Source organism: Tachypleus tridentatus, chromosome 13, assembly GCF_004210375.1.
Source record: "Tachypleus tridentatus isolate NWPU-2018 chromosome 13, ASM421037v1, whole genome shotgun sequence".
NCBI lineage: Eukaryota > Metazoa > Arthropoda > Merostomata > Xiphosura > Limulidae > Tachypleus > Tachypleus tridentatus.
This window is the reverse complement of record NC_134837.1, coordinates 108,279,288-108,302,868: the sequence shown is the minus strand read 5'-3', so window position 1 is coordinate 108,302,868 and position 23,581 is coordinate 108,279,288. Positions and strand designations below refer to the sequence as shown.

Genomic DNA, 23,581 nt, shown 5'->3' with positions numbered 1-23,581 from the left:
TCCAATGGAGTAGAGGTAAAAGGCTTGTGGCATGCACACATAATTTTATTGCATATAAAGGGAAGTACTGAGAATAGCTATTTATATGAAAAGCTATAAGTACCTATTGGACATATATTTGCAGCAAAAGACAGTTATAACCTTTTATTAACTGTGACCTTATCAAACAAAACTTTATATCTGTTATTGAATTGCTTGGTTCCTTTTGTGTTGATTTGTAATTGCAGAGTCAAATGTTTGAGGTGTTGATGTGGTTAAGTTAATACATGGAGAGTTTATACTTTATGCTTGAGGTGTTGATGTGGTTAAAGTCAGTACATGGAGAGTTTATACTTTATGCTTGAGGTGTTGATGTGGTTAAAGTCAGTACATGGAGAGTTTATACTTTATTCTTAATCTTCTCAGAATCAATTTTTCAGTCATTTCTCTTTTTTTATATTGCTTAGGTGGAGAGTCTGCCTTTGGTGTCATTTACTTGGCTGACTCATTTTTAAGAGTTTATTCATCAGCCATAATTCAAGGCATAAACTTGTTGTTTTATGGAATAATATTCTCATAAATTCTGCCTGCCAAATGTGACAGTTTCTCTGACCAAATAATTACTTGTAATCCATTCTCATTATCCATTAGTGTTTAGTTTTTTGTTGATAAAATTCTGTTTGCTATTCCATTTTCATCATTTTGTTTTATATAAAAAAATTTGTTTTGCTGAAAAAAGATTTGAAAAATAAAATGTTAACTTCATAGTTTCACACCTTAGGCCTTAATTTATTAGTCTTATATTCCTGAAATGGTGAATGTCATACAGATGATGTATTTCATGGTAGTTATGATATTTTTACTAAAACAACTGTGAAACAGGCTTCTTTCACATTATTTAACTTTGACTACCAGGAAAGCTTATGCTTGTAACATAATTATACCTTGTATGACTATTATGGAATACATAATTGTATTCAGCTACTGAATTAAGAACTTAAAACTGTTTGGCTAATGGGTGTTGAATCACTGTTTTTCTGCTTTCTTTACTAAATTTTAACTGTATAGCTGAATAACATTTGTGAGTGCATTTCATACTTCTAACTATTCTGAATATTGTATAGTAATGATTATTGTACAAACATGTTATCTGTCTGTACTGTGGTTTATCATGGTATTAAAATTTATTATAGCATAGATTATAAGTTGTAGAACTCCATTTGTGTACATTTTTTTTTAAGTTCATGAAATAGAAAAGAGAGCATAATAAGTTTTAATAGATATATAACTTTAAGTAAAAAATTGATATTAATGTCATACACAGCACTGAAAGATGGAGACTGTTCTTTTTTTGATGATTCACTGACAAAAAGTAAGGCTCTGGAAGAACAAGTAAGGCAGCTGTTAAAGGAATTAGAAGAAACTAAATCACTTGTAGCTGTTGTGGAATGTCAGAAAGATAAAGAAATTGAAAATGAGAAGCAGAAGTGCAAGGAAGAGATAGCATCTCTTCAGCAGATTATGACAGGTACAATGTAAAATTTCATTAATTCAGAATGTAATAAGAAAAGTGAAAACAAAACAAGACAATTTTGAATTACATGTACAAAGATATTCATTGCCTAAAATCAAGTAGTAGCTGGACATTTTATATCAGGTATTATGAATTGACATTTTTAATGGGTTGGGATTTTCCAATATATCCATCTTGAGTGATATTCTACCACCTGAACTACCATAGATTAAGCTTTGAGCAGTTGGAAAACTTTAACATACACTCAAAACTAGTAATGAATATATCTTTGGGCTGGTATATTCTGGGATTAAATCAAAATGTATATATGGGTGATTTGCACTTAGCTGATATTCTTGTGATCAGGATGTGAATAATCAGAAACATTGATCCTCACATTAAAATGGGATTACTTGTCACAGTGAACATTTCATAAAGCTTATACTTGCATGTTTATGTGCCATCCCCTCAGTAGGTTGGGTATTATATCCAAGAGGAGAGGTCGTACAGATATTTGTAATGAGCTGGGGGGTAATCTTTCCTTGAATTTGCTCAGCACAGTGGTTGCTAATGTAGGCAATATAGCATTGTGAGATACTGCAGGCTTTTGTCTGCCTAAGTAGTGTGCTGTAAACACATTTCTCTCGTCTTTTAAGTGTAGATAATTTTATAGTTTCTGACCTTCTCTGCTTCAGCAGCCAAAGTGTTCAAACCAACTAAGAAGTTAGCTATTATCAGTGAGACCCAAGTATATTTCAACATTAGTATGTATGTAACAAAATTGTATATTTTCACAAATGATTGATTCCACATTTCTTTGCTTTTTATCTGATTTATTTTTGCAAATAATTTCATAAATCTTCTGTTTGGAACTTGATATTTACTTGTTGAACATCTGACCACTGTGTATGTAGGCTAGTAATTTTTTGGATTTTTTATGTGAATGTACAATCATAATACATTGTATGGATAAAGTTATCTTTGAAGAAATAAGTTTAATTTGCTTCTTAATAGAAACTGTTGCTGATGCTGCTACAGGTTCAACTAACTGCTATGAGACTGAAATTGCCAGACTTCAGCAGATCAATCAGAAATTAGAGGTAGAGCTAAGTGAAATGAAGGCAAGAGAAAGGTACTGTAGTATTTTGTCACTTAGCAAACAGAAGCTAGTTTAACAAACATGATTTTGGAAAAACTGTAAAATGGCCAAAATTTAATGACTGATGTAACAAATTAATGAAATTAAACATTACAGATGCTAGATCTTCCTTGTAGATATTTGTGAAATATGTTTTTTCTTCTAAAAAGTTCATATTTTAAAGGATGAATTTAAATAATTTCTAATTTAGCAGAAACTGTTTATCATGGTGTTCAAAACCTAAAAAATATTTATATTTTGTTCATGAAGAAGGAATGTCTGTATTTGAAACACCTGGGCTATCAAGTTTTTGTTTGTAAATTATTTTTTTCTTATATGCTACTTATTATCATGTATTTATTTCACAAGATTTTAATAAAACCACTGTAAAGAAAGTAGACTTGGGCAATTTTCTTGTTTTAATCAGTTACCTGTAAGCAGCAATTATATCAGTTGATGTACCATAAACTAATTAATTAATTGAAATTTTGATTAATCAATTAATGCCAGAAAAATAATCGTTGAATCATTGTTTTTGTAAATAAGTAAAAAACAACCATTTTGTGTCAAATATCAGTATCATAGATCAGTGTTCTTAGTTTACTACTCTATTAACTCTTTTGCAAAGGACTTGTTATAATATGAGTTCATCTACACATTTGCACACATTAAGTATTTGCACTATAACTTTAGATGCAACATGTGCATCTTCACAAATTTTGGTAGACTTTTAATAAATATTACAAGTATTTTATAAACAAAATCAGAGTTTTTACTGAAGTATTTTTACAAAAGATTTATTTGTGAAAATATTAAGTGTAGTTTGTTACTAGTGTGAATGCAAAGTGATTTCATGATTATAAAACTATTCTTCATCTCAAAAACTATTTGCATTATCTCCAAAACCTCCTAAATACATTTCAAATGTTTATTTTCAGTAAAACTTTATATTTTGTTTTCTATACTCTTAACTATGTTGGGTCTGTTACTTGACCAACTTCATAACCATCGTAAACAATTATGATATGAATATAAAATATGCTTTTTTCATGCCAGAATGACCACATATTATAATACAAAAATATAAATCTTTAGTCTAAGTAGCTTAAGCTTTGTAATGCAATATGTTTATTATTATATTGACCTTTCTTTATGACTAGCTAACATTACATGGCTTGCATTGACATGGTGCACATGCATTCATGTGACTTACCAAGTAATATAAAACTGACCTTTAGTCTTCCTAGCCTTGACTGTGTTTCAGTGAACTAGTATTTTGTTATATATAGTCACATTTCAATCATTATACATTATGTAAATATATAGATTATTACTATTGATAAATAAATTATTAAACTTATTTTTCTTAAAATATAAAACAATAAACCAAAAAGTAAAGAAAACAATTATCTCTTCTCGCTATTATCTTTGAACTCAGTTGCTGTTGGAAAGAGGATGCTAAGCCTTTTAAAATTTTCATGTGGAGGGTATTAAACAAAAATTTTTTTCTAGATCTTATATGTGCAGTTGATTAACCAAAAAAGTCATAAATAACTATACTGATATCATAGAGTTTCACTGAAATTTATTAAGCTAAGTAAGTAAAATGTATATAGACTCTAAAAAATCTGTTTTCAAAAATGGAAACTCCTCGGTGTGGATTCCTGTATGTGGTGAGGGGACCTCCCATGGAAGATTCTTTCAGTTTACCTCCTCTGGGATCTAAACATTCACCCACATGTTTGCTGTGTGTGGCAACCCATGAAGGGGAAGAGAGGATCCTGGTGGTTGAGGGGTCTAACCCTAACACACCAATTTGGCCTTGAATTCCTGTAGACAATCAGCCTTAGGGTGGCCCCCTGAGGGTCATTCGGCTGATCCACTTGGGCTAGGGTCAACCAAATACCAGTGTTGGATGTTCTCAACATGTGTTGTGGACATTATAGCTGATGCTGGTGTTTGGGTATAGTGCTCACGAAACCCTGGCGTTGCTGTAGTGTCCTTGTTTCACATTGTAGTGCATCCCCTCATAGGGCTCCATGGTGGGTAGGGTCAGTGGGCACTGACATTTTCTTCTCTTTATTATGGATACTCCAATTAAAAATCTTAATAAAATAGTGAAAAAACAGTCTATACTTAAACAACCACATATTGAAGATTCTGAGCAGCAATCCTCATCATCTCTATCACCTGTTGTACCTCTTTTTCTTATATTACATTCACTTTCAGGCAAACCTTCAAGGCAAATGACTCCCTTTTTCTTTCAGAAGGGACTAGAAAGACTTGCTGGCTGTCCAAAGTCAGTAAAAAGCTTCAATCTGGTGACATATTGGTGGAAACATCCACATCTCAGCACAGTGAACTTCTGTTGCATTCAAAGGCACTTGGGGAAATACCAATTGAGGTTACATCTCATGCTACTTTGAATTCATCACAAGGAGTTATTGTTGAGAGGGATTTGAAGAACATCCCAGAGTCAGGGATTCTCGCTGGTTTCTCCACCCAAGGAGTTTCTGCAGTGAGGCGTATCTCCACTCGCAAAGATGGAATTATTTTGCTGACCAATGCTCTCATTCTCACATTTACGTTACCACATCCATTTGCCACCATCAAGGAAGGTTATCTTAGTTGCAGAGTACGGCCATACATTCCAAACCCTCTCAAATGTTTCCAGTGTCAGTGATTCAGTCACTCAAAGACGTCATGTTGTGGTTCCTTGATGTGTGCTCGAGGCAGTAGCAAGGACCATGTTGCCTACAAGTGTGAAATGGACCCTCATTGCATCAATTGCAATGGCTCTCACTCATCCTACTTTCGTTCTTTTGTTCTTGCCCTAAATGGTTGGAAGAAAAAGAGGTGCAGCATTTGAAAATGATTCATAACATTACTATCCTGAGGCTCGAAAATTGCTGTCCACCACCTCATCTTGGACGTATGCTGCTGCACTTTGTTCCACAACTACAGTGGGTGTGCAGACAGATCTCTCTGTGCCTCCAAAAGAATTGTTCTCCAAACAAATGAAAAGTCTTTTGACCTCCATGGTTAAAAAAGTTAATGAATCAATTTCAACACCTATCTCTGTCCCTTACATATATTCCACCAAACCCAAAAATCTACGTCCTTTGGTTCCAGGTACAAGCATTTCTTCAGATACATCTTCTTCTCCTACCCCAAGATGCAAAACAATCATTCGTTCATGTTCTCAGTCTCTGGAATTCCCTTCCAACAGCAAAACCCTGTCCAATCGACCCAGGGCAGGATCCATGGAGGTCAAGAGACCTTCCTCGAATGAGGACAGTAAGGAAAAAGGACGTGGTCATAAACAGAAGGGTTCTCCACCCAATTTTCCTACATGTAAATAAACATGGCCACATTGATACAATGGAACTATTGAGGTTTACGTTCTAATCTGGATGACATCAAAACACTGATTGCTTCCTACCATCCTGTATGTCTTTCCTTACAGGAAACATTTCTGAAACTCGCCGATACAGTCACCTTTTGGTGGTTTATTTTGTACAGAAATGACAGGCTATGTGATGGACAAGTAAATGGAGGGATGGCACTGTTTGTTGATCAGCATGTGCCCACCCTGTCTTTGCCACTTGACACACTTTTGGAGGCCATAGCCATCCATATTTCTTTGGGTCTTACCATCACTGTTTGTTCTCTCTACCTGTTGCTTGGAGAGACATATGATCAATCAGACCTTGATGCTCTCATCCTTTTCATCCTGGTGGACTTTAATGAACATCATCCTCTCTGGGAAAGTACTGATATTGATAGGAGGGGTTGCGCTTTAGAGCATATGCTCTCTGATCACAACCTTTCTCCTTTTAATACTGGTTCTTCTACTTATTTCCATGCACTTAGTCAGTCCTTTACTGCTATTGATTTCTCAATTTGCTCTCCTTCATTATTTTCCCATTTTTCATGGAGGGTTGACAGTAATCCACGAGGCAGTGATCATTTTCCTATAATTTTGAGAGAGACTGGCAGTGGTCGATTCCACCTGACCCACATGCCCTGGTGGCACTTGGATCAGGCAAACTGGCCCCCTTTCACTACTCTCGCAGAACTTGATCCTGCCATCATCTGTAAGCCATCAATAGACGACTGTGTGGCAGCAGTAGCTGACTGTATTATACAAGCAGCTGCTCAGTGTATTCCTAAAACCTCAACATGCTTTCCACAATATCATCATCCATGGTGGAATCTTGCCTGCCACATAGCATGGAAGGTTCAGGAATGAGCTTGGGATACTTTCCATAGATATCCCACACTCTCAAACTGCATCACTTTCCGGCGGGCCCATGCACAGGAATATTGGATTAAGTTCACAACCAGCATATCTTTTGCCACCAGTTCCAAAGTCATATGGGACAAGATTTGAAAGGTCAGTGGGCAATATAACTCTGTCCCCTTCTCAATCTTGCTCTCTGATGGCCAGGAAGTAGCTGATACCTGGAGCATCACTGATACTCTAGGTGAAAGCTTTTGCTGGGTATCTAGCACTTTTACTTCTTCTTCCACCTTCTTAGCCATCGAGACTCGGGCAGAGCATCCATCTCTTTCCTTTCGAGCTGATTGACTCCATGACAATAATCATCTCTTTACACTGGTACTGGTGGAACTCAAACTGGCCCTTCATCGGTCTGGCAGTACATTGGTTGGACCTGATGATATACACTATGACATGCTGTACCATCTATCTCCTGCTTCTCTTGCTATTCTTTTGATTGTTTTTAACTGGATCTGGCAGGAGAATGTTTTTTCTGATTCCTGGCACTAGGCTGTTGTTCTACTTTTCTCCAAGTCTGAGAAGGATCCCAAGATTCCTTCAAACAACTGCCCAGTTACTTTGACGAGCTGTCTCTGTAAGACCTTAGAAAGGATGATTAATGCTCATCTTGTTTGGTTCCTTGAATCAAAAAACCTTCTCTTGCACACCCAGTATGGGCTCTGACAACAGCTCTCCACCGTGGATCACCTAATTCGACTTGAAACGTCCATCAGAGAAGCCATTCTCAAACGACAACATCTTGTATTGATATTCTTTGACACTGAGGAAGCTTATGATACAACATGGATGTAATGCATTTTGTGAGACCTCGATTTATATGTCTTATGTGACAATTTGCCAATTTTTATTAAAAATTTTTAATGGACTCTTAATTCCAAGTTTGTGTGGATTCAACACTTTCTTGTTCTTTTCTACAGGAATTTAGAGTCTCTCAGGACTGTGTTTTGAGTGTCACACTTTTCAGTGTAAAGATTAATGCCATCACTGAATAACTCCTTACTGTTGTAAATGGGTCTATGTCAATGACTTTTGCAGCTCATGTGAGTCATCGAACATGAGGTATATTCAGCTGCAGCTACAGACTACCCTCAGTTGTTTACTGAAGTGGACAACAGTAAATGGTTTTAACTTCTCTCTCTCTAAAACCATTAGCATGCACTTTTTGCTGCCAATGGGGTATTCACCCTGATCTTGAACTCTGTACCAGTGAAGTTGTACTACCTGTGGTCCCTGAGACAAAGTTCATGGAGCTTATCTTTGATTATATGCTGACCTTTATACCACACATCAAGCAGCTACGGGTCAAATGTACAAGAGCACCGAATATCCTCTGTGTTCTCTCTTCCACCACTTAGGAGTTGATCGATTTTCTATGCTAAAGATATATTGTACTCTTATTCAGTCGAAAGTAGACTATGGATCACTGGTCTATGGCTCTGCCAGGACCTCGGCCTTGAAGATGCTGGACCCCATTCATCATCAGGGACTTCAGCTCTACACCGGGGATTTCCGCACTTCCCCAGCTCAGAGCTTGTATTAGAGAGTCTCATGAACCTTCTCTACATCTTTGTTGTTTGCAACTGTCTTTACTGTATGCTTCAAAACTTCATTCCTTACCAAAGCATCCCACTTTGGGTTGTGTTTTCCTCTCTTGGTGGGCCATGCTTTTTCAGAACAAAGGATATGCCATTATTCCTTTTGACCTTCATATCTAGGCACAGTTGGATGAATTGGGTCTGTCCTTGGATAACATTGCTGTATCCACTGGTTAGTCCATCCCACCATGGCTTATTACAGCCCCCAAATGTGACCTTTCATTAAGTCATTTGAGAAAAGCAGATACTCCTGATAAGTATTACTATTTGTTATTTGCTGAACATCTTTCAAACCTTCCTTCCATTCCTATTTATATTCGTGGTTCAAAATCAGACGACACTGTGGGCTCTGCCATGATTTGTTGTGGTTTGGTGGTTGCACACAGAATCCCTCTACAGTTTTTCTATTTACTGCTGAACTGTATGCCATTTCTGTTGCCATAGATCACCTAGAAGCTAAGCAGTACCCAAATTGCACTATTTACATTGACTCATTTAGTTCTCTATTGGTCTTGGAATCGCTTCACGCTAGTTCTCACCCTGTTCTTGCCAATGTTCAAAACTGACTGGCCCATTTCTCTTTAACATCTACTTCTACTCAGTGTTTCTGATACCAGGCCATGTTGGTATTCGTGGGAAGGAGCTTGCCACCACCACAGCTAAATCTGTCCGCTCTGGCAGTAGCACTGCTCTGCCTGTTCCATACATTGACTATGGTCCTGTATTCAAGGCTCAGCTCCACGCCAGTTGGCAGTCGACATGCAGTGAGCATTGTGAAAACAAGCTTTCCAAATAAAATCCTCTGTTGGACTTTGGCCGTTTTGCTTCCATAAGGATTGGAAAGAGGAAGTTGTTGTATCTAGATTATGCATTGGTCACAGGTTTTTAAATCATCATTTTCTTTTACCTGGGACTGATGCACCAATGTGTTGTCTGTGTAATACTCAGGTCACAATAAGCCATATTTTACTTTCTTGCCATCATTATGACTCTTAATGATGGCACCATTTTAAACACGTGCTGTCCTAAGGCTCATCCGTGATGTGAGACAGTGTTATTGGCAATGGTGACACTGTCCACCTTAGAAATGATATTAGTTTTTTAAAGGCCATTAATTTTTTTAATGCTGTTTAAGGTTTTAATTTATGCATTAGACCTTTTTTTTATGTGATTCCCTTTAAAGAATCAAAGTACATCTAGTGTAGTTTTTACATAGTATAGACCTTAATGTTGTGCCTGGTTTTTGAATAAATTTGGTATTAACTGGAATGTCATATTTTGTTACTAGTTTTTGCTAAATGTTGGTTATTTTTCTGCTGATGTCAGGAATGTATAGTATGCAGTAGTATATGGTTTCGTGATTTTTTAAATCGTGGGGTATATTTACTTTTGTTAGTTGATATTCTACTGCATACCATATATTCCTGATATCAGCAGAAAAATAACCAACATTGGACAAAAACTAGTAACAAAATATGACAATCCAGTTAATTCCAAATTTATTCAAAAACAAAGCACAAAACTAAGGTCTATATTATGTAAAAACTACACTGACAAACACAACACCAACATTATTTATAAAATACAATGAGATAACTGTCACAACTTCGATATTGGAGAAACAAGTAGAAAAATGGAAACCAGATTTAAAGAACACAAAAAGTCACCTTCAGACATTTTTGAACACTAAAAATCAAATAAACACAACAATACCATAGAAAACACCCAATTATTAATTAAAGAATCACACATAAACAAATGCAAAATTAAAGAAGCTCTACTTATACAACAACTCAAGCCCAAAATAAACCAATACAAAGTAACACCTTTATACCTATATTAATAAATATAATCCAACATCTAAGCATGTCCTCTACATTCCTACACTCAATTACACAACTGCCTTCAAACATGTAGTCAGCTATTGGTCAGTTACCTCTTTCTTTCTTTGTGAACCTGACGATGACCAAAAAAAGTTTAAATATTGTTCATTCCTCTACATAGAGCTTTCTCTACTTATACTAGCCACTTTTACATATATATTTGTCTTACTTATTGATTTTCTTGACTTTATTGTTGTTTTGTTAGCATTACATTACTTCCTTCCTCTTGCTTTCTGGTAGTGGTATTTTCAGACAGCTCTTCAAGGGTGGCTCTAATCAACCATGAAGGGGACACCCATCCAACAGATCTCTGCTTCTGTACTTAGGATATGGTATGCTTGGCCAGTGCACATCACATTCATCTTTTTGCATGTCATGTGCTGGGTGCTTTCAATCCAACCACTAATTGTCTTTCATTCCTGAGATACATCTCTCCAATAGATTTGTCATTTGATACACTCATTTTCAGGGACCTTTGTCTTCGAGGGAGTTTACCCCAACTGATGTATTTGCCATAGACCATAATACATGGTTGCCTCTTTTTTGATTACTTGTATCTCCACTACAGGCTCTCAGTGTCAATGCCTTCAGCAAGAATTAGTCTCACACATACTTTTATGTATACCCTCCTATCTGATTGCTTCATAGGATGATTTCTCTCATACATTCCACTCCTTGTTGGGTTCTTCTGATTTCACTTCATTGGTCAGCACAACCTTACTTTCCAAGGCTCTAGTGTTTACACCTCTTACCACCTGTTCTTTTCTTCTGCATAAACCTCGATTCCAGCTCTGCATCCCAGTTTCCCCATCTTGTGTCTTCATGCTTGGTTTTTGTCCAGACTTTGGGAAGATGTGGCTTCACACATATCCCTTTAATTTGTTCATCTTCCATGGCAAGGTACCCACATAGGTGGTTGGTCTTCTTTGTCGGTTAGCTGCCAGGGTATTTCTTGTTGACTTACCTTCTGTGGCTCGGGTAGCAGAATTTCTCACCAGGCTTTTTGACTGTGGGTCTTTGGTCTCCTTGCTTTCTGTTTTTTGGGTGGCTGTCTCACATAACTTCTGTTTTTTTCCAGTTACTATGGGATTATTACTTCCCCTATTCACACTCTGTACATATGTTCCTTCTGGTTTCAAAGGCCTCCTGGGCATCCTCCCTTTCTGGATTGGATTATTACTGTAATCCTCCATACTGTGAATGAAAATAAAAGCTTCACAAGGGTTAATGTTACAACTACCAAATAACTTAATGGTAGTTGTAGTGTCAAGAATTGTAAAATGTAGTATATCAGTGGAGGTCACAAATTGACCAACTTTTCTTAATTTTGTTCACTTTAAAATTCCATGGTGGTCTCGTTATATGTAAAATATATTTTCAGCACATGTAGGGCTACAACTTTACTTTTAGATACACTGACCTTTCTAAAATGATCTTTTTTAAAAAATCACTTTGTGGTGGTGTCATTGGTTGTGAGGTATATTTTCATTATATCTAGGTCTACAACTGTACTCCTAAGTGCACTGACCTTTCTAAATTCTGATCTCTTTGAAGAACCTTGTGATGGTGTTATAGATTGTAAGATGCATTTTCAGCACATCTAGGACAACAAGACTGAACTTTTTAAACTGTGACAATTACCTTTTTTTTCCCACACTAGGGAAGGAGTTCTTACATCAGTGGCCAAATCTCTGAAACAACGGGTTGGAAGTATTAGTCCACACACGTTTAGTACATGGAATGATAATTGTGACAACTTGGAAGACAGCATGAGGAAGGTACTTATGTATTATTATTCACTTCTAAACAAAGGAAGCTACTTTCATATGAAAAGTGAAAGCAGCATTAATATATTAACCTGCCTAGGAGTATGCAAAGTCAAAATAAAAACTTGTAATTATTAGAATACATTAATTCATCAGTTGTATACCCTTGTTATTGGTTGTATTTTTATTCTGATGCATTGGGTTCACACTATGGCTTTACAATTTTGATCAAGGTTTTTAATGGAAAATTTGTTGACACTTTCATTATTAGAACATCTATATTAATATAATTTGGTTGGGTTGATTGGATATTATAGTCTATTTAAAATAGATAATATATTTTTGTTAAAGATACTGTGGTTGGTTAAAGACTAATTTAATTTTGAGTTATGTTTGAACACTTAATATGATATTCTTTTGACTGCATTGGAGAAAATTCTCTAACCCACTTTTGTGTGAGTACTTACAGTAATGAGTTGTGACTGGGATAGAACTAATATTCTAGGTCACCTGTGTTTGAACACTTAAATTGGTGGTGAATTAAATAGGCTGGAACTAATTCTTTGATTCAGCCATGTTTCAGTGTGTTCAGTGATGGGGTCTTTATTTGGCTAGAACCAATCTTCTAATGAAGTTTTGTTGGAAAATCTGAAAAGATATTTTGTAACAGGTCTAACTTTTTTTTTTTTTGTAAGAATACCTACAATAGTGGTGGGCAACTTAAACTAACCTGCAGACCAATGTGTGGTCCTCAAACACTTAAAAGTTGTAAAATTTTCTTTATCAGTCATAAGTCAAAACTGATACATTAAAAAAAAAAGAACTACACATGAAACATTTTAAGATGCAGAGGGACCTTGGGGTTCACCTTAAGGACTGCATGTGAATTCCAGATTGCAAGTTGTCCACCACTGACCTAATGTGTGGATTGTTTTAGAGGTAGGGACTACTTTTTTGTAGTGGGTACATTTTAATTGAATTAGCATAGTTCTTCAATTGTATTCTATTATCAAGTGGAAAACATACACAAAATTTAGTAAACAGTTTTTAAGTTATTCTGCTGTATTGGAAAACTTAATAAATAATTTTTATTTTTTGTGTGTACGTTCAAGAAAATGTTCATTATACTGAATAATACATGTGTGCATATCATCTGAAAAAAAACATTTTTCTAAAACCACCTCACTTTTGCACAAAGTGTCTACCTAAGAGATTTACATGCCATTAGCCTTGAGCTAACTCTCACCTAAATTCATTTGTTTTACCCTATTATGATGATGTACTAGTTTTGTAAGTAGGCTACTTAACTGTTGTGAAATTCTTTACACAAAAGAAAGTAGTGGATGAAATTATTGCAAATTTGAAATTTGACATGAACTTTCCTAAAAGTATGAAATTTGAGAAAAATAAAATATTCAGTTTTTGTTTTGTTTTACTATTTTAATAAAAATTTGTTATATAACCCTCTTACCTGGATATCATTTACTGCACATGAAATAAAGTTTTAGTGCCTTACATTCAGATTTTATTAAACTATTCTCTGCTTCTGTTATACAGATTAGTATGTTATAAAATAATAGCTAATATTCTATATGTTAATAGTATCTAAGTTTTAAGTTCTTAAATCTGCAAGGCAATATTGAAAAAATTCTGAACTTCTAGTGTGACACATGAGATATTTTCTCTGATCATCTTGTCTTCTCTATTTTTATCCACTTCCTCTTGAAAAAAGTACAAAATCAAATATAAATTACTCACTATAAAATTGTCATTGCATAGATAAAACCATGATTTTTATAGCCTTATCCTTTTTTTTTTAGTTACAAGGCTATCAAATAGAAAATCAGACCCCTCCTGCCACACCCACCTGTCAGATCCTCTGTTTTAGAATTTGTTAACAGTTTTATGTTTAGTTTGGTATTACCTATAACCAATAGAAATTTTAGGTTTTAATCTATCAATAATATATTGCATAATATTGTATTTTGAACAAAGAATTGTCAGTTTCATTCAATCTTCAAACTTCATTCCTGTGAGAAATTTAATGATTTATCTTGGAACCTCTACTGGCCCTGGAACCACTTCATGTTAGTTCTCATCTTGTTCTTGCCAGTGTTCAAAACTTACTGGCCTATTTCTCTTTAACATCTACTTCTGTCTAGTTTTTCTGGATACCAGGCCACATTGGTATTCAGAGGAATGAGCTTGCCAACACTGAAGCTAAGTCTGTCTGTCTGATCTGGTGCTGTCATTGCTGTGCTTGTTCCATACAGAGACTATGGTTCTGTCATCAAGGCTCTGCTCTGTGCCAGTTGGCAGTCAACTTGGAGTGAGCAACATGAAAACAAACTTTTCATAAGGATCGGAAAGAGGAAGTTGTTGTAACTAAACTATGCATTTGTCACAGTTTTTTAACTCATCATTTTTTTATCTGGGTCTGATGCACCAGTGTGTGATCTGTGTGACACTCAGGTCACAATAGTCCACATTTTACTGTTGTGCCATCATTACAACTCTCAACGATGACATTATTTTAGATATGTTTTCTCTCAAGGTTTATCCTTAATGTTGGACAGTGTCATTGGCGATTGTGACCTTACAAATGTTTTTAGTTTTTTAGAGGCCATTAATCTTTTTAACACTATTTTGAGTTTTTAAATCATAAATTAGACTTTGTAACACAATTCCTTTTTACATGTTAAAGTAAAATAAGTTGATACGAAATTAGATAATGGCTGTCAAATAACTTGAAAGCAGGACTGGTAGACCAACTTCAGGTGACTAATGCTGATGTTTGAACTTACCTGCTAGTCATCCTGGCAAGTTATAATAATTAAAATTATGCTACAGAAAGCCTTTTTAAATTAAGATTAAAACTTATATTACTTTACTTTCTTTCTTACTGCTGTAAACTAAATTTAAAAATTGAATTTAACACTATTTAAGTTTTTAATTCAAAAATTAAACTTTGTTTTGTTTTACCTTGATTCCTTTTTATGAATTTTAATAATTTTACTTTACTTTTAATTTCTGTACCAGTTTTTCAGCTCAGATAATTTAGTTGCTTTGCAACTTAAAATTTCAAACAAACAACCAATCAACCCTTTATACAGCACAGAGTTATTTATTTATTATCCCTCTAAACTTTGTTTGGAGACTCAGCATCACCACATTCATTGATGACAAGTTAGGACCATTGTTAACATGCACTTCAATTCAGTTGTCAACTTCTACATTCATCTGTGTTGTTGGTGGTGCCATTGTTAGCATGCACTTTAATTCATTTGTCAACTTCTATATTCATCTGTGCTGTTGTTGGTGCCTAGACGTTCCTTGGCTTCTACAGGAGGTTATAATTTCACTCCTGTTTGAGGGTCTTGACCCCCAAAAAGGGTCCATCAGTCTACTAGTACCTATAATAAATTCTATTTGTATTCAAGGGTTCCTTCACTCAGTTGTGATGCTGCCAACATTGAAGATGATTATTGTATGCCTTTGGGATCTGTGAGGGCTTTGCTCCAAGAATGGCTGGATGGGCAGAAAACCATAACCATGGATTTATAGGCACAACATGTCCTTGAATATAGATAAGTCATTCAGTTCACATCTTCTCCACTCTTGTCCACCTATCCTGTAGTGATTTCATCTCCTAAATATACATGTTTCAGAACTTCATTCTAGGGCTATTAGTGTTGTTGGTCTGGAGCAGTGGAGAGAGTCATGCTAGTTCTTCTAGGGTTTTATTCCCCTTTATTTGTTGTTCCCAAGAAGACAGAAGATTGGCATCCAGTCATAGATTTTTCTCATCTATATCAATTCTTGGATTTTCCAAGGTGCAAAAGTGAATCAATCCTCATTTTTGATAGATTGTGGATGTCCAAGTTGCTGAATTCTGTTTCTGCATTTCTACAGTGTTGGCATTTTGTCAGTATCTGAAATTTGTGCACAGGGGTAAGATACTGCAGTTGAGGGCTCTGACATGTGGATTAGCAGTGGTATCATATGATTTCTGCTGTTCTACTAAATTGTACAAGTTTTTATTGTTATCTTCTTTCCCTAGGTGTGTGCAAACACCATTTTCTGGACAACTGGTTACTGCTGGCACTATCGTGGCAACTAGTAGAACATCTAGATTCTACTTTTGGGTACAACCAGGACATACCTCTTTATCAGAGCTCAGACATTTATTCTCACTCTAATACAATCTATCATCATTTGGAGTATCTTTTTCATTGCACACCTTAGTAGGGCTCAGACAACTCAATCTGGCCCCAAGCCACTAAATGAGAGGTCCTAGTCTTACTTACTTTTTCTTTTTCAACCACCTAAATCCATCATTGCTTTGAGATAATCACACGAGATCCTTTTCTGAGGTTTTTGTACAACCAATGGATTCTACAGTTTCCTTATTCAGGTTTGTTCTCTTTGATATGGAGGGGTGGTTAGATTGGGACAATACAAAGATATGGGTTCCTTTATCACTACCTTGTTCAAAGATGCATCTCTTTATAGATGTCTTTTTTCAGGAATTGAGTGCGTATTTTCATAGGAATTCCAAGATCTGTATACAGGTGATGAAGCTTTCAAACACTGTTTTAAACCTTCTTTCTGTTCAAACAGTGATGTCTCATGATCTATACTTATTAAAAGGAAAATCATCAGGTTTCACTTTGACACTTCCATAGTGGTGTCTTGCATTTCTCATCAAGGAGACGAGTTGACCAGGGCTCTTTATTTTCAAACCTTGAAACTTTTTCCTTGGAATCACTCCTGTCATATCACTCTACTAGCTTGCCAGGTTCCACAAGTGATAACTTCAGTGGCAAATCAGTTTTTTTTACTGAAATAGATTCTCCTCTTAAAATGGATTCTGTATTTTGTGGTTTTCTGGTGGACTGGCTCTCATTTTGAAATACTGATGAATGTTATGTTGGCCATTCATTGGAAAAACCCAAATACTGGCAGTTTATTCTCCCATACCCCACTCTTGGGCTTTGGCAATTGGGATTGGATTACACCTTTAGACCTTTCCAACAATTCTTATGTTACCCAAGGTACAAGCTATGATTTTTTCCAACCCATTGTCAGGTCCTGTTGATAACACAGAATTGGTGAGTTAGCCCTGGTTTCTACATCATTGTTACTTTCAGGAGTGCCCATGTCTTTCACTTACTCTTTGGCCATCTTTGTTGAGGAAGTCATGATCCGACATTGTTCACTTAACCCTTGAACAATAGGAATATTGTTGGTAACAGCTCACTACAGACATAAAAAATTGGGGGAAAAAATTATTAAATATAATCTTTATCATTTTTATTATGAATTTTGAACAAAATATGAAAGAAAAGAAAAAAGTAGAATAAAGACTTATTTATTACAAGTTTAAATGTTTTTAGGGTATGAAAATCATGAAAAAATTCTCCAATGCACAGTACTATTCCACATTCTTTACACCAAATAGTCACCATCTTTCACTTCTTTTCTTTTCTTGTTATATACATACATATGTGACATTGTATTTGTCCACTTTTTTAGCTCCTGAGAATGGAATGCTTTCTAAAAAGTGCTGAGAAAATACTTCCTTTTCAACAAGTCTATTATGAACAGTAAAGCTATGTCTTGTCACCCTTTTATACCTTTCCAATAATTGGTAAATTACATTGTAACTAAACTGCCTCAATGATGGCTTCTTGTCAGTTTTTACTAGATACATGCTATAATAATTCAAAATTAAGATATTAGTTTGGTGAAAAAAAGCTTTTTCTACCACTTTATGCATTTATGAAGGCAATCAATTTGTCCAGTGTGCATATCACTTTTGTCAACTACCCTCATGTTGATAGTATAATCTAAAACCATATCAGGTTTAGTTATTGGTTGTTTAGTTTTGTAATTATCCTTTCCATTGTATTTCATTTCCCCTATATGTACTGTACTAAGCAAATTGACAGGATGTTTATCTTTCCATTGAAGTACTAAAATATTTCCTTGTTTCTTGGTCTCGACATCTCCCTTCTTTAGAGGTGCAAATTTAGTTTTGTTCTTCAGATTAGTTTTAACTGTTCCACAAAAACCAGAAAGTTGCATAATACTGAACTTGTATAATAATTATTAGTATATAATATAAGATATTTTTCAAGGTAGTCTTTCTTCAGTTGCTTGACAAATGATTTTGAAAATCCTAATCAGGGATCTTTGGGGACATCTACATCACTTGCAGAATAGATAATCATATCTGTTACAATTCCTACCTCACAATCACATAATACAAAGATCTTTATTCCAAATCTATGGCACTTGCTTGAAATATATTGCTTGAAAACAATGTGACTCTTGAAAAGAATAAAAAATTCATCAATAACTACTTTTTAAAATGGGAAGAAAGATTCCTTAGTTTTGTTCTTCACCATTCTAAACACTTTTTAAACTTTCCCTAATCAATTGTTTGCATTTGGTTCTTTGTTATTTGCAAAGTGCAAATATCTAAGGATCTCCTGAATCAATTTCGAGTAATGTACTTTGGAAAAATTGAAGTTTCTATGAGAGGATCATTCTTCCAATAATCATCCAACACATGCTTTTTACATGTGGCATAAGCATCACCAGAGCAATAAAAAAGTGTCTATTTTCTTAATAGTTGCATATTCCCATTTCTTACTCCATGAAGCAGAGGGAGTGCTACTATCACTTTCTTTGGAATTAAAGGATTTACAAAACTCAATATCTGTTTATTTCTTGCACAATATGACTCATTATACTTTGATCAAATATAACAGCAAAAATTTATACTCTTTAGATTCATCCATTAGCCTAATTTATCTGTGAGTCTAGCATTTCTACTGTCAAAAAAATGAATAAATAGATCAAAATTGTGACACCTTACCTATTGGGAACCAGTGGATTCTGATTCACTATTTAAATCATCTTTAGAGCTTGAAACAATTGAATTTGATGATGATGAAAAAATCTGAAATGCATTCTTCTTCATTGGAATAATTATCATCTGCTAATATTTCAATTTCATCTTTTGATGAAAAAACGTTTTATCTTCATTCCCTTAGCTGACACACTCTTCCTTTTCTGCTCCATGACTTACACTGAGGAAATGACTCGATTGCAACACTTTGAGTGCATATGGTCGCGACAGTGTGAAGGGGTTGCCAACTAATGTTTTTAGACTGTATTATCAGTTGATGTTTGCTGTACTGAGTGCAAAGCATGAAATCATCAATTGATGATATTAGCCATTTAAGGGTTAACAATTCAGAAGCCCAAGCATGGTGGTTATGCAGTCTTTCACTGAGTGTTGGGGTTTAATTTCTGTGGTTTCCATGTGTCTGTCTCAGTCTCTGCCAAGTCCCACAGTGGACATTTATCAGTGGAAAGGGCATGCATATCAGCAATGTATATCGAAAAGATGTTGAACCCAGTTTATTCAGAAGTGCCAGTTGTAACTTTTGTTTTCTTTTACTTTGAATTTAACAGGGGTTTTGTATCTCTCACAGTTTTATTTTATAAGGCAACTTTATCAACTACCTCTTGATATTTAAGACAAAAAATTCTATAAGTCCCCAGAACTTTCAGGCTTTTTCATATCTTTTGGGCTCTTCATCCCAAATGACTGTTTCAGTTACATAACTGATGTGTTAAGGTGGCATGAAATGCCCTTTTCTCAACATCTGTTTGAGGTCTTAGTCTCATGTACAATGTATCACCTTTCCCTGAAGGGTTAATTTTTGTTGTTACTGACCTACATGCATTGCTAGTCGGAGTGGTTTGTGTTGATTGTGCTCAGGATATTTTATCATTCTATCTATGTTCTCAGACTGGTTTTCCTTCTCTAAAACAGACTGACAGCCAGGAAGGGAATAAATTCTTTTCATCATTTCATCTGATCATTATTTCTCACTTTGATGACTTCTCAGATCTTGATTGTTCGTTATGTCCAGTGAGGGTTTTGAAGTGCTATGTTACTTGCACTAATGCCTTTAGAGGTATGAAGTCAAGGAGTCTTTTGTGAGTTGTGTTTAATCAAATTTATCACATTTCTAATGTCCTTAGCAGTCCAGTTGAATTGCTTGCTGGAAGACATTGTATGGGCTGGTATGTGAACCCCTCCCTCAATACTTTTATCTAACATTATTTGCATGATTTGGCAGTACCTTCCAAAATTTGCAAAAAATGTGAAAATTCTTTTTGTTATGCACTACAAATTCTGAAAAACAGTTCTTGAATTACTAGCCATGATGAAGTTCCAATGATTAATTGTTGGCAAAAATAAAAGTTTTTGTATTGGTATCTAGAGGGTAAAAGTAATATATACTCTTCAAAACAAGAAACACAAAAGGGATATTTTTGTTATTTTAAAGAGAAATATAAGTAATAACGTTACAAGCTCAGAGTATGTGATGTTACACGTGTTAAAGCACTGATTGTCAGACCAAAATGACAATAAAAGTGTGCACTTTGAAAACGGAGGAAAACATTGGATTTTTCGCCAAAACGCATGCATGTCCAATAAATTTGTTTGAGAGATCTGCATGTTCTGCAAATGCAACATGTGCAAAATTCCTATAAAAGTGACAGGTTCTCGGTTTCCATAGCTCAGTGTTAAGCCACCGACACGCAATACAGTTACGCCAAGACTGACTGAAGCACAACGCCATTGGTCGCTTGGAAGCAGGAGAATCTCGATCAGATGTTGCCAGACCTGTGAATGTCCACCCAAGCACCATCACAAGGCTATGGAATCGTCACCAACAACATGGATCAACTCGTGACCATCTACGATCTGGCAGACCTCGTGTGACCACGCCCGCAGAAGATCGCAACATCTGGTTACGTCACTTTTGGGATAGGACCACCACTGTGACGTCTACTGCCTCAACCATACCAGGGCTGCGTAGGATTTCCGATCAGACCATACACAACCATCTACGAGATGCAGGAATCCGACCTCGATGTCTAGTCAGAGACGTCATCCTCACCCAGCAATATCGTCAAGCACGGCTGCAGTGGACTCAGGCACATCGGGTATGGCCTCATTGACGATGGAGGCATGTTTGGTTCAGCGATGAATTACATTTTATGCTTCGTAGGCAGGATGGAAGAACCCGTGTTTACCGTCGCTGAGGTGAACGTTTTGCAGCAAACTGTGTGCAGGATGTTGACAGATTTGGTGGTGGCAGCATCATGATGTGGGCTGCCATCGCCTACAATGCCAGAACAGACCTTTTGCACATTCGAGGGAATCTTATGGCTCAACGATAACGTCAACGAGATTCTTAGGCCCCATGTGCGACCCATCATGGTGAACATCAACGACGTTTTTCAACATGACAACGCCCGTTATCACACAGCCCGACTCACCACTGTCTTCTTGAGACACTACAACATCAACGTTCTTCCCTGGCCCTCCAGATCACCAGATTTAAACCCCATCAAACATCTTTGGGAGGAGTTGGACCGACATCTGCGACGGTGACAACCTCAACCGCAGACTCTATCTCAGCTTGCAGCAGCTTTGCAGGCTGAGTGGACAGCCATTCCACAGGATTTGACTCGTCATCTCATCGCTTCCATGGGCAGGAGATGCCAAGCAGTTATTGATGCTCACGGGGGGCATACTCGTTATTGACGTTGAGTGACGTTAAACTTCACCTAGTGAGCGTGGACTTCGCCTTTGCAGACTTTGGATGTTCAGCAGTGAATGTGCAAAGTTTCACACATGTCATACAGAACTACCCAGAATAAACTTGTTCACAATTTGTCTCATATTTTGCCTTTTGCGTTTCGTTTTTTGAAGAGTATATTTTAAACTCAGTTGTCAAAATACCATTGTGAAATGTGATATTTTGTTATGCTAGATAAGAAAAGGTTAGAAAGAAATATCCTTGATTTAGAACCTATTGATCTTGAAATTTGTAAACTTACTTTATATTAGAGGTGCATAAGAAATAAACCATAAGAAAAAAGGGTGCCCTTACCACATCCAGTTTCCATTCACTGGAGTGGTGGACATAAGTTATTCCTACAGAGTGTTAGAGAAAGTTTATCCACTCTTGAAGAAGAGGGCAATGTTGGGTGCCCTTCTGCCAGGACTCTGGATATTTTCCCACATGTTGTTTGGAGAGGCTCCAGTCTACACAGGAGCTTAATTGTAACACCTTTTCAGATTTAATGCTCAGCTATGTAGTTGGGTTGAGTATGGCCATATTTTTATCAATATTGATTCTGTACATTGCTCAAGAAGAGGGTTTGTTGTCTCCTTATAATTCTGAATGTAGAATAGTTCCTTCCCAATCTATTGAAGACAAGAAGAACCTACCTTACTCACTCAGTTGTGAATTAAAGAAGTGTGTTCAAAATTCCAGACCTCATGTATTCTGTTTTCTCAGGTTGGATAGAGGATCCTATCATTCATAGATTGCCATGCTGTCTTTAAGACTTCTTCAGATTGAGGAAGAGGCTTGTCCACTTTGGTTGCATTTATCTTGTAATTTTGATGGCTCTGAATGCATCACTCTTTGGCTACAGGTTGGGATCCACTCATAAGTCTATTTGGGTACATATATGTTATGGTACAGTTACTCTAGCCACTGACATAAGATATTGGGACCATGAATCCATAATTCTGATCTGTAGTAGTAGAAACTCAGCTATCTGGTTGGAGCTTGATTAATTGTGATGATAAATCATGTAAAATTCCACTTATGGTACATGAATTAAGTTCTAGGTGAAGACCGTACCTGTTCTGGATGTAATGCAGTTCCCCTAATAGGGTGCCAAATATTCTGTTTACACATCCATTATCTATGCAGATGCTTTCTGTATGGAGAATGCTCTCATCGGCACCTCCATTTTATCAATCCACGATCAAACCGATCAGTGTGAAAAGAGGTATGTTTTGGAAGTTGACGTTTTCTTAAATTGAAAACATGCTTCTAATAATACTTACCTTTTCTCGTACTCTTCCATCCTTTCTCCCCACTAAGGGCCAGAGTTAGAGACTGCATAATGGATCAATTTTGGAAAAGTGGTGATAATATCTTATATACAGTACCAGGATGAAGGGTGCATTAATGTAAGTGTAGAATGTCATGTAATGGGCAGTTAAGTGGGGAATAAAAGACTGGAGCAAGTGAGAAAAATTCAGACTAGTGCTTAGATGGGCAAAGGAAGTCAATCCAGGCAGTCAGGTTATAGCTGAAGGAGAATTACTGGAAATACATTTTTTTTTTAATAAAATGTTAACTGTTGATACTTTCTATTAAACCAAAATCATAACTGTTTGCAAATTGGTTTGTATGGAAGTACTTCTTCGCAGTTATTCACTGATATTGGCATAAATATCTGAGCATGTTAGCTCAGAATGTATCATACCAAATGATTAACTATGATTTTT

The 23,581-nt window shown here is 36.0% G+C and overlaps 1 protein-coding gene across 5 annotated transcripts in view; it reads left to right on the top strand.

Moving 5' to 3' along the window:
* Positions 1–23,581, top strand: part of LOC143240797 (uncharacterized) — a 42,356-nt gene that overhangs the window by 10,845 nt on the left and 7,930 nt on the right. For 4 of the 5 annotated variants that reach the window (XM_076483865.1, XM_076483867.1, XM_076483870.1 and 1 more), the window contains exons 2-4: positions 1,304–1,507; positions 2,507–2,624; positions 12,072–12,189. In XM_076483865.1, coding sequence (XP_076339980.1) covers positions 1,304–1,507; positions 2,507–2,624; positions 12,072–12,189 — 440 coding nt within the window. Of the gene's footprint in view, positions 1–1,303; positions 1,508–2,506; positions 2,625–12,071; positions 12,190–13,021; positions 13,444–23,581 lie in introns of those variants that run through there. The other variant, XM_076483869.1, reaches the window with a different exon arrangement.